Source organism: Panthera leo, chromosome B4, assembly GCF_018350215.1.
Source record: "Panthera leo isolate Ple1 chromosome B4, P.leo_Ple1_pat1.1, whole genome shotgun sequence".
Classification (NCBI taxonomy): Eukaryota; Metazoa; Chordata; class Mammalia; order Carnivora; family Felidae; genus Panthera; species Panthera leo.
In genome coordinates this window covers 120,138,153-120,150,232 of record NC_056685.1, presented here as the reverse complement: position 1 = coordinate 120,150,232, position 12,080 = coordinate 120,138,153, and the positions used below count along the sequence as shown (strand labels likewise).

The 12,080-nt window shown below is 33.0% G+C and overlaps 1 protein-coding gene across 2 annotated transcripts in view; it reads left to right on the top strand.

Moving 5' to 3' along the window:
- UHRF1BP1L (UHRF1 binding protein 1 like) overlaps positions 1-12,080 on the top strand; it is a 111,272-nt gene that overhangs the window by 35,344 nt on the left and 63,848 nt on the right. For both annotated transcript variants that reach the window (XM_042947493.1, XM_042947494.1), the window contains 3 exons: positions 7,260-7,422; positions 9,549-9,587; positions 10,682-10,773. In XM_042947493.1, coding sequence (XP_042803427.1) covers positions 7,260-7,422; positions 9,549-9,587; positions 10,682-10,773 — 294 coding nt within the window. The remainder of the gene's footprint in view (positions 1-7,259; positions 7,423-9,548; positions 9,588-10,681; positions 10,774-12,080) is intronic.

The window sequence follows — 12,080 nt, the reverse complement described above, 5'->3', positions numbered from 1 at the left end:
GCTCTTCCTGCTTGTGCCATCTCTTTCTCCCTCCCTCCCTCCCTCCCTCTCTCTCTCTCTCTCTCTCTCCCTCCCTCCCTCCCTTTCTCCCTTTCTCTCTCTCTGTCTCAAAAATAAACATTAAAAAAAATTTTTAACGATTATTTCTAGTTAAAACTGTAATTTGAGAAAATAATTGTCAAGTAGTACAGCCAATTACTAAGTCTAGAAGAATGGTAGAAATTGATGTGAATCTTTAATAACATGTACAATAACAGGAACCATAAACAATTTCAGGACAAAGTAAATAACTCAAGAAATGCAGATTTACTGATGAGGTTTGAAAAGAATGTCCCAGGGTTTTATTACATGATTGCAAAGAGGTAGGTGTAGAAGAAGGTAGGTAAGTGGGTCAGAAAAGAGTTTATAAACTCTGATGAGATTCTTGTGAGCTGTAAGTGATTCTACCCCCCAAGTACTGTATTTAACTTGGAGATGGTACATTTCAGAAATCTGTTTCAGGTTGCTTTAGCTAATAAAACTTTATGATCTTTGTTTTTATGATGTAGCTGTAGAATGGATCTGATGAAAGTTCAAATAAATCACAACTAAAATTTATAGTAACATTTATGCTTTTATAGTAAATTTATGCTTTTTGATTTATGATCTGTTGCATACCTCATGTTTTATCAAGCCAAAAAAAAGTTTTTTGAAAAATTTTAACCACTCGTTATATAAGGTTTCTGTGTTCATAATTTTATTTAACCTGTGTCTTTGTATTAATAATAACTAACACTCCCTGAGTTTTCCTATGTATTAGGGACATTTCCTAGCATTTTACATGTTATAACTCAGTTAATCCTCAGAACAGCCCCATGAAGCAGGTATTATTATTATTATCTCCATTCCACAGATAGGGAAACTAAAACAGAGAGAGGTTGTGTAGTAAATGGCATTTTTATTACAAAGCTGGAAATCTTGACTTTTTGGGCGTTATCGCCTGTTACCTTAAGCAAATTATAAATCTTTGATTATGGACTTAACTTTGTTTTGCCATAAATGTCTACTTAGCACAGTGCTTTGCATGTAATAAATGCATAATCTAAGTCAAACACATTCTTTCCATTTGGAAATTTTATTTCTCTAGTTAGCTATTTTTGTTGTTACTACTGAAAAAACTAGTAAATGTATTTTCATGTGTTATGTGTAATTAAAGAAAATTTTGGATGAAGTAGAAGCTGTTTTCATGTTTTAAGTATGTTTTTAAATTGTTACATTGTTAAAAATAAACCATAAAATTAACCAGTAAAATATATACATTCATATTAAAATTTATTTCATGCTAGGGTTGAGGGTCCGACTCTTGATTTTGGCTCACATCATGATCTCACAGTTTGTGGGATCAAGCCTGGAATCAGGCTCTTCACTTGACTGCGTGGAGCCTTTTTGGAATTCTCTTTCTCTGCCCCTGCTCCACTCACACACACACTCTGTCTCTCAAAATAAACACTTATTTATTTTGACAATACTGATGTTAGAGTGGAGGACACATGTTTATTTTAAAATAAACCACTTTGCCTGGCATAATAGTGTAGATAGTAATGAAGCTGTGTTTCTGAATTTTGAAAATAAAAAAATCAGTAAGAATTGTGCCCTAAAATTTTTATGACTTTGTTCTGTGCTGTTATACGGCTTTGATATATTCAGGTCAATCAGCTTTCTCCTTTATCCTTGTTTTGAGTCTTTGTTAACATCTATGTTGGTTTTATATATATGTTATGTTTCATTTCTCCTACCCCTCCATTTTCAGTCAATAAATAATTATTCAGAAGTTTAATTCATTGACTTAAATTTTTACCATATTTTTAAAGTTCAGTTTTAAAATGTTTATATAACTGTTTAGAGCTTTAAATTGTTCTTTAGTGAGCAGTAGTGGTTTATTTCATATAACAGATTATTCTCTTTAGGATCAGGCCCTTCTCAATTATACTATTCAGTAGAGTAATACAATTATCTGGGGATCTCAGATGGCAATTTAGTTCAAAGAGCTGTAGCAACACTTGGAAAAAGCATAGGTAGAAAAATACCTCTTCCACGCCTTAATACTCTTTTGTGAGTTTTCATCCCTTTGTTTGCCTAGTATATACATGTAATGAAGGTCTTCTTTTCCTTTGTCAATTAAATTATGACAAATGTTGCTGAAGAATCATTCTCCTGTTTCTGTTTTTGGAAGAAACGTATTAATAAATGATTGGGAAACAGTTGTACAAAACTGAAATATATGTAAATTAATGCCTAATATGAATAATTGAAGATAAATAATTTGATATATACACACTGCTTACCCAGTATAGGGAATCAGCTTTTTAATAGCTGTGAATGTAAGTTACCAATATGTCTTCTGATTTCTATTTAAAACAGTTTAATAGATGAGCAATATTAATATGTTTTCAAGATTAACTCTATACCTTGGCTATTTTGAAGTATTATTTGGATAAACATGAACTTTTGATATTGGTTCAGTTAAAACTATAATCAATGTGTTCATGATTTAATCTAAATAGAAAGAGGGAAGGAAAAAGAGAACTGTTATTTGGATATCTGTTTTGTACCTGATGCTTTCCATATTATCTTTAGTCCTCACTAAAATTGTGTGAGGTGGTGTTATTTTCCCCATTTTATAGGTGAGCAAACTGAGGCAGAGAGGTATCACAATAAGTAGCTAAACAAGAATTCAGACTGACTTGTCTGACTTTAAGGCTCATCCTCTTTGCAGATGTTGTCCTTTTAGTACGTACTAAATTGAAGGTATAATTTCTTGTTAATGACATGTATTTTAATCTTTTCATCTTTCATTTTTACTCCTGTCAGGCCTATCTTTTGGGTTTCTGATGAACTTTTGTTTTTATAAAAATGGCATATACTTATTAGAACATTTAAACATATAGAAAAGTATAAAGATGAAGAAATCTAAAATCTTACCAACCAAAGGTACTCTTGATATTTGACATTTTCTAATGCATTTTTTACATAATTGAAATCATATTGTAATTTTGAACCTTGAATTTTCACCATAATAATATAGGCATTTTCTTTATATGGTTGGCAACACATATTACCTGATACGTATGTAGCATGATATATCATAAGTAAAGGGATTATTTCCCCTTGGGCATTTAAGTGCTTTCACTTTTTTCCTTTTGCAAATACCATTGAGATCAAGAACATTCTTGTACATAACCAGTCAGGATGTTCCTTGATTTCTCCACTAACCCTTCCCACATGCACACACACACACACACCCACGCATCCCATCCTGCCCACCATTAAGGACATAGAGTCAAATTTGTGTTCATGAGTTACTCAGATAGTCTTTGTCTGTCCCTTTGTCCTTCTTTTCTTCCTATCTTCCCCTTGAATATGCTTACAGTATTTTTAAAGTACAATTAGGTTCATTTGTTTAAGTTTCCTTTCAATTTTAGATGCTTCCCCTTTTCTCATTCTTTCTCATTTTGTTTTTTTATGTATGTATTTACATGCTTTCCAAAGTCAAAACTATTCAAAGCCAACCCCTCCTCTTGTGTACCACATCTGCTTTCATCTACTCAGGATTCTGCTCTAGCAATTGTCTGTCCTTACTGCACCATCAGTAGTTTTCTTTTTTCTGCATTATTGTCACCAGTGTATAAGCTTGCTGAGTTTTCTCTTACCTTAATAAAAAAACAAAACCTGGTTACAACCTGGTTTCTTTCCTACCTCACTGGTTCTTCTTTTTTAATCTCCTTTATTGGTTTCTTTTACATTTCCTTGTCTTCTTAGTGGTCTCTGACCATAGTCTTTGAGCCATTTGATTTTCTGTCTTCATCTTGTAGCCACAAATATCTATAACATTGGTGATTACCAAATTTGTATCTGCAGCTACAGAATGAGATTTCAATATCTGACTACCTAATTGGCATCTCTTCTTGGATTATCTAATAGTCATCTCTTAATTAAACTGTTCAAAGCCTAAATTCTGATCCTTAATCCCAAACTTATTTTTCCCTCTTTTTCTTTACCCTGAAAAATGGCAACTCTATCCTTCCATTTACTCAGAGTAAAAACCTTGGAGTCATCCTTGACTTCATTCTGTTTAATCAGCTCCTGTTGGCTTTACCTTAGGATATATCTAGATTGTTCCCTCTCTGTCACTTCCTACTTTTCCTTCTTGATTCAAGACATATATTCTTGAAGAAGGCAACATCTTCTCTTACCTGGAGTATCGCAATAACCTCCTGTCTGGGCTGCCTGCTTCTGTCCATGTCCACCCTTTCATATATTCTCAGTGGAGTGACCCTTAAAAGTTGAAGTTTCCTATTCTAGTTAAAACCATCTCCAATAACCAATCACTTTCATTTTTACTCATAGTAAAAACCAGAGTCCTTAGAGTGGCTTTAAAGGTCCCACATGATTTGTCTCCTCTTATTTCTCTAACTTACTCCATCTGCTTTTAGTCTTGCCTTTTTGTTCATTTCCTGTAGCCACATTAACCTTCTTGCTATTTCTCAGACATGCCAAGCATGTTCCCACCTCAACTTTTTTACCTTTGCTTCTCCTTGGCCTAGAGCTTTCTTTTCATTAGATATTTATATAGCTACCTCCTTCACTTCCTTCAGATCTTTTTGCCCACATGTCATCTTTTCACTGAGGATTTTCCTGTCCATCCCTTTAAAAATTAAAATGTCCTCTGCTTGCCCCTGCTATCTTATTACTATATTGCTTTGTTTTTTTTCTCCGTAGTCAGAATCTGGCTTACTATATATTTAACTTATTTTTTCATTCTTTTCAGAACCCAGCCCCCTTAAGTTCCATGAAGGCAGAGATTTTTATCTGTTTTGTTCATTGTCATATATCCATTGTCTGTTAATTTATAGGTATCAATTAAAATTTATTGAATGAATGAATGAATGAATGTAATGCTTAAGGCCTTGTAGAATCAAGTCCCTCCATTGTCCTTTCAGATTTATCTTCTACTCTTCTGGCCCTCTTGTTACATTGTAGATGCTGATCTTTTTTCCGTTCTATTTTATACCATGCTCCCTCCTTCCTGAGAACCTTCCTTTGTATGTTTTATTCCCACTACTTGGAACACTCTTTCTTCCCTGACTCCCTTCTTTTCCTTGCCCAGTTAATTTCTACTCATTCTTAGATATCAGCTCAAAAGTCCCTGTTTTCAGAGAAGCTCTAGATTAAAGCCCTGTACTGTATTCTCTCTTAATCATGCTTTTTGGTGTTCTGTCTACCAGCTGAATTGAGAACTGCACAAAGGCAAGGACATCTTGAGTGTACTGCTTGTCAGTATATGTGTATGAATAGTGAATTCTCAGTAAGTAGGCATTGAATGCTCCCTTCTAGCTCTAATAGTGTGCCTTGAGGTAGTGGCAGGCCATTCCTATATGATTAGGGGTGGGAACCTATCAGGAAACATCATAGTATTAAACCAAACATGATTGGTGGTAAGTATAATATAACCTAGCATCACTGGTCAAATATGGGTTAAATATGAATTCTGCATTTCTCAGTTGACCTTCTGTGAAAAAATATGAATCCAGATAAAATATGGCTCAAAAAATTCTGGTTTAGAGTCAATGGGAAGCATGTGTATATTGATAGGTATTCTTGTTGATGTATTGGGCATAACCTGTATATCTTATTCCTTTAATATTTAGTTTCAAAAAATGGTAGAAGACTGGCTGATAACTCTTGTTACCCAGTAGTTAATTTTGTCAGTAGTTTCATTTTTGAAAAAAGCACTTCCTGGGCAGTTAGCAGTTTTTCATTTTTTAGGGCTGTTTGATTTATTTACTTTTTCATTTGAACAGTTTTTATTTAAAGTTGAATATAAGATTACTTTATTCCTTCATCTTCTCAATAGTTTCTTCTTTATATTTGCCCTTTTCCTACTTGGCGAGATTTGGCTTTATGTTCAAGGATCCTTTTGTGGTGTTTTTCTAGTTTTAGTCTAGTGATGGCCATCTTGCCAGGATGAATGCTCATATGGACAATTGTGCCATTCGCCTTCTGTCACAGTACTTGTTCAGTGTAGATGACCTGGAGTACTTTGCCAATTTGCTGACATTTGTAGTGTCTGTGCACAACCTGTAGTTCATCATCCTTTCAGATGGGCGTGAATTGAACATTGTACTTGCATCTTAGCTCTTTTATTATTACTCTTATCATCATAATTAGTTGAGATATTGGGCAAATATGTTAGTTTCTCATTATGTTTACTCATCTAAACAGTGGAAATAAAAATAGTATTGACCCTAATGGGTTATCGTGGGAATTAGATGAAGTAATAATGATTGCAAACAAAGAACGCAGTAAACCCTTGGAAAATGTCCAGTATTATTTAAAATTTTATTGTTACTTGCAATCTTTTTTCTTAGGTTTAAGAATTTTCATTTTTCATCATCGAGAATCTGTGTTCTTTAATTAGAATTTAGGGTCCACTCTCCCATGTGACTTTTGGCACTTTCATTAAGCACTCTATACTTCATTTAGTTGAACTACAGAATGGGTAAATGGTATTTGCACAGCCAATTTAGGATTATAAATAATTGGTATCTTTAAATGTCACATAGGAAACACTGAAATTGGCTGCCAAGTAGAGTTGCATGATCCTCTTTGTCAGAGACCTTTTAGAGAAAGATTTGTGTACTCTGATATATTTCTGAATGATCTGGGTTAGTTTTTAAAGGTAGGAATCTCTGGATGATTCTAAAAGGAGTACTGATAACTTCTGATATTGTTCTTGAAATGATAAATGGTGGCAACACTGATGCTACTTCTAAAGGGTCCCCTTAACCTTCTTTGTAGGTTGGTTCATAGAAGAGGAATATCTCTTTCTGCCAAGTGGTCTGTAGCAAAGTGAATATCATGTGATGTGGGATGGCTTTGAGCTATCCCCACTGCCTCACATAGTACCTGGAAATAGTAGACACTACTTAAATATTCATAAATTTGAAAGGCGTAAGAACCAGAGTTTGATTGTATATGGGAATATGATATTCAAATGTATGCTGAAAACACTGCAGGCTTTATGTAAGAGAGCTATGGATAAGAGATCAAAACAGTAATAACGAAAATGGATCAAAAAACATGGATTAAAGTAGAGCTTGTCACTGCAGTTTTGTGTTTCTTTGTGCTGCTATTACATTTTTAATGCTCTGTATATTTGCAAGAATGACTGTGGTACAATAACTGACACTAAAATAAATGCAATATATATTCTCTTTCAGATTTACTAAAAATTTATCTCCTGACAAGATAAATCTGAGTACCCTCAAAGGAGAAGGTGAATTGAAGAATTTGGAGCTGGATGAAGAAGTGCTCCAGAATATGTTGGATTTGCCAACATGGCTTGCTATCAACAAAGTTTTTTGTAATAAAGCATCTATTAGGGTGAGATTTTGATATCTGTGGAAAGCATTTTCTATTTTCAGTTTTTATTTCATTCCTATTTCTTAAGTATTTTGTTATAGATCTATAAAAAGGCATTTTTATTAATATAATTTAAAAAGACAAATAACTATGTTTAAATAATTGCATGAATGTGTGTCTGGTGAACTTAATGAAGTCATATGCTAATATAATAGTAATTTATAGTTTAGTTTTAAAGTTTAATCCTAACATTTAAATAACATTACTGATAGTTTTTTTTAAATTTATTTTTTAATATTTTTTTATTTTTGAGAGAGAGACAGAGAGTGAGTGGGTAGGGGTAGAGAGAGAGGGAGACACAGAATCCGAAGCAGGCTCCAGGCTCTGAGCTGTCAGCACAGAGCCTGACATGAGGCTTGAACCCACAAACCGTGAGATCATGACCTGAGCCAAAGTTGGACGCTTAGCCAACTGAGCCACCCAGGCTCCCCCATTACTGGTAGTTTATTAATAAAATAATTGACTAAATTTGGCACATATTCAAAGATATTTTTTCATAATATTTGTTAATTGGGACAATTTAAATTTGTAGTAAGTAAACACAATTTCAAATAAAGACGTCAAGACACATATCTTATTCTGTACATTATACTTTTATTTGAAATTTTCTTTTCCTCATTTGTTTCTTCCTTGAGGATTTTTAAGTTTATTATTTCTCCTCATTATTATTGTTATTTTTCCTTATTAAAATTTATTCCTACTTACCTTTGAATTTAATCGTATGTCATATCACTTCTTGCCCTTAAAGACCAGGTGTTTTGAGAGTCTACTCAGTAGAAATAGTGCATGAGTAATGTGTTTCATAAAATTAAAATTAGACTCGAAAGAAAAGAGTGTGGAAAGGTTCCAATATCCTTTGATGGTCGCCTTTAATTTTTGTTATATCCTCCATAAACCCAAATATCTATAAAGATGTGATTTTTCAGTGTAAGGCATGCTTGGACATTAGTTATTTGATATTACCTACATTTTACATAAATAGCCTCGTTTGTGTATTTTTCTTGAATATCTACAAAAATATGGGTCAGAATTTTATTTTCTTTTATTTTTAATTTTTAAAAAAGATTTTATTTTTAAGTAATCTCCACACACAACATGGAGCTTGAACTCATGACTCTGAGATCAAAAGTCACATGCTCTTCTGACTGAGCCAGCCAGGTGCCCCATGGTCAGAATTTTAGAATTGAAAAAACTGTTACATGAACAGTTAAATGAACAAAACACCCATCATGCTTTGCTGGGAAATCTTAAATTATGACGTTAAGGGGTGCCTGGCTGGCTCAGTCTGTAGAGCATACGATTTTTTAATCTCAGGGTCATGACTGCAAGTCCCACATTGGGTATGGAGCCTGAAAGAAAGAAGAAAAAGAAAGAAAGAAAGAGAGAGAGAAAGAAAGGAAGGAAGGAAGGATGAAGGGAGGGAGGGAGGAAGGAAGGAAGGAAGAAAGAAAGAAAGAAGGGAGGGAGGGAGGGAGGAAGGAAGAAAGGGAGGGAGGGAGGGAGGAAGGAAGGGGAAGGAAGGGAAAGGAAGGAAGTAAGGAAGGAAAAGAAAGAAAAGACGGAGGGAGGGAGGAAGGAAGGAAGAAAGAAGTTAACATATTTTTAAGGTCTGGAAAAAAAGAAACTTAAGAGGACCTGAAATTCTTATTTTAAAAGATAACCAAGAAAATAATGATTAGTAGTCTTTTCGTATACAAAACAGGTACATCTGATTTTAAGAGTCTGAATGAATTTGCTCAGTTTATTATTTTGCAATTTGAGAAAAAAGTCATCTGATAAAATTTGGTATATCTATCACTAAATTAAGAGAGCATCTGCGTGGCATAGTCAGTTAAGTGTCTGATTCTTGATTTTGGCTCAGGTCATGATCTCACGGTCCTGATATTGAGCCCCATGTTTGGCTCTGTGCTGACAGGACAGAGCCTGCTTCTCTCTGCCCCACCGCGCTCACGCGTGGGCGCGTGGGCGTGCTCTCTAAGTAAATAAACTTTTTTTTTTTTAAAGAGAGAACATCTGTGTTGATTGCTATTTTTTAATGATTGATTTTAAAGAAAACAATTTTTGTTTTTTTAATTTTTCTTTGGTAGATCCCATGGACAAAATTGAAAACACATCCCATCTGTTTGGTGAGTTCTGACTTACCTCAGAAATAAACATTTATATATGATATGATTTAAGTACTTTGCTAATATTAATGCTTTATTTCATAGAAATATGATCTTCTGGCTTTTCCACTAATTAGCTTTCATTTTATTTGAATAGTACTTAGTTTTCTCAGCCCTTAAATGAGAAGTTTGAACTTAAAATGGGAGGGTCTTTAAATTTTCACATGTGTTATGTTGTAAGTTGGTATATTTTTATTGTATCATTTAGCTCTTTATTGATATACTATGGCAGTATTAATAACATTTAATTCATGCTTTCTGTGTTTCTGATTTTAATCATCTAGTAAATTAAATAATATGCACATTAATATACTTTTCTTTTTTAAAGAAAATTTAAGAAAGATTGGTCATTTGGTTACTTATTGATTCATTTATTCCACAAATATTTATTGAGCACCTTCCCCATTTCCTGAGGGAGCTTAATATTTTTATAGAGGAGACTGACAATGAATAAGTAAACAAATAAGATAATTTCAGATAATAAATGCTGTATTAAAATAGAAAATGAAGAATGACTAAGTTTTGTTAGTGATGACTACCAAAGACATTTGATCTTCAACAAAAACTGTTATCTTGAAAGAAATTTTTTCATTATGGGAATGTCTTTCCACATTTCTTTCATATTTCATATTTTTAATTGTTATATGTCTTAAATCTCAAGTCTTAGATTGGTAAGTCCCATTCATTAATACATAATCTCATTTAGCAATTAATAATGTTATACATTCTGGGACTAGAGATTGCACTCCTGTAAAATCTATTGATTTCACCAGCATATGGCTACTTGTAGTTTTTTTCTTTCATAATCGTATATGCCCACAGCCTTTTTTTTTTTTTTTTTTAAATCAGATAATAAGTTCCTTGAGAAAGGACTGAGCACATTGTTTTCTGTTTTGGTATTTGTTTGAAAGACATTTAAAGTGACTCTGCTTGCTTACTGTTTACTTTGTTCCTAAAGAAATGAAAGAGAAAATAGCATTACATAATATTTCAAAACATACATAAAATAAAATACTGTATCTAATTTTTTACATTTTTGATGTTATTTTTATTAGTCCCTGGATAAAGTAATAATGGAAATGAGTACATGTGAAGAACCACGAAATCCTAATGGCCCATCACCAATTGCAACTGCTTCAGGACAAAGGTAAGCTATTTCCATTAATCTGCATGACTGGCAAAGGGAGTCCTTTTCTTTGGTCAGCTCTGTTATCTGTAGTGATGGGACATAAAATTTCCTAATGTCAGACAATCTCTATTTCAGTCACCTTTCCCATCAAACAATTTGCAGTTTTGGTATTGTGCTGCCAAAATAGTAGAATTTATTTTTAGCCTCTTTTGTTTATTTTGCTTTCCTTGATATTAAATAGTAATGATCAACCAAAAGCTTCTATAAATCAGATAGTCTCTTAGTCTCTAAGTAGTTTTTTTGCCTATCATTTATTTATTCTGTGCATCAGTGGAACTTTTATGACTCTTAAGGGTTAAGTTGGTGCCTTAAAAAAATTATAGGCCATTTGGGTTATTCTAAAACTCATTAAATATAGAATGCTCATACTTTATAAAAATTGGATTTTGATAAATAAAAATCAGATGCTAATAAAGTAGAAGCATGAGAGCCATTTCACAAAGTTTTGCTGAAAAGTTAGATCTTAATCTTTAAAAAATTTCCCATTTATTGTATTCATTAAATTTGGATCTCATACTGTATTTCATTTCTTTAAGGCAGGATGTCTCCACTAATTTTGGGATTGTGCACCTATTCATATAAAATGTTCACATAGATTTTAATTTGATTAGTGCCTCTTCAAGTTATACAACATGGCAGCCTTAAACATTTTATAGTGTTCCAGGTTCTGTGTAAAACCAGTGTTAAACTCTTCTTTGGAATGGATGCGTATGGGGTACCTGGCTGGCTCAGTTAGTAGAAGATGCGACTCTTGATCTCAGGGTTATAAGTTTGAGCCCTACATTGGGTGTAGAGATTAATTAAAAATAAAATCTTAAAAAAATAAAATAAAATAAAAACTAGAATGAATGTACACATCAGATACACAGACACACATGCATATACATTTCCACCTTCCTCTTTCAGCATGTTTTTATAGTACTTTATAATTTTGGCTTATGGTTAATCTACTTCAACATTTTCCAGACTTGCCTGATGGTAGCAATCACTTTGGGTGCTTATTAATCTATAGTCTCTTAGGGTCCTTTTTTTTTTTTTTTTTTTGAAATTAGGATTCTTGAGGTCTTAGAATGGTTATCAAGACTGTGATTATATATTTTCAACAATTCTTTATACTTATACAATTTGGGGAAACACTGATTTATTTGATTTTGTCTCTAAGAGATTAAAATACAGGGAAATTAATATTTAACAGGAGGGCCTTCTGTGTAGGACAGGTGAGTTGATAATAGTCCTATAGATTTAAAAAAAAAAAAATTTTTTTT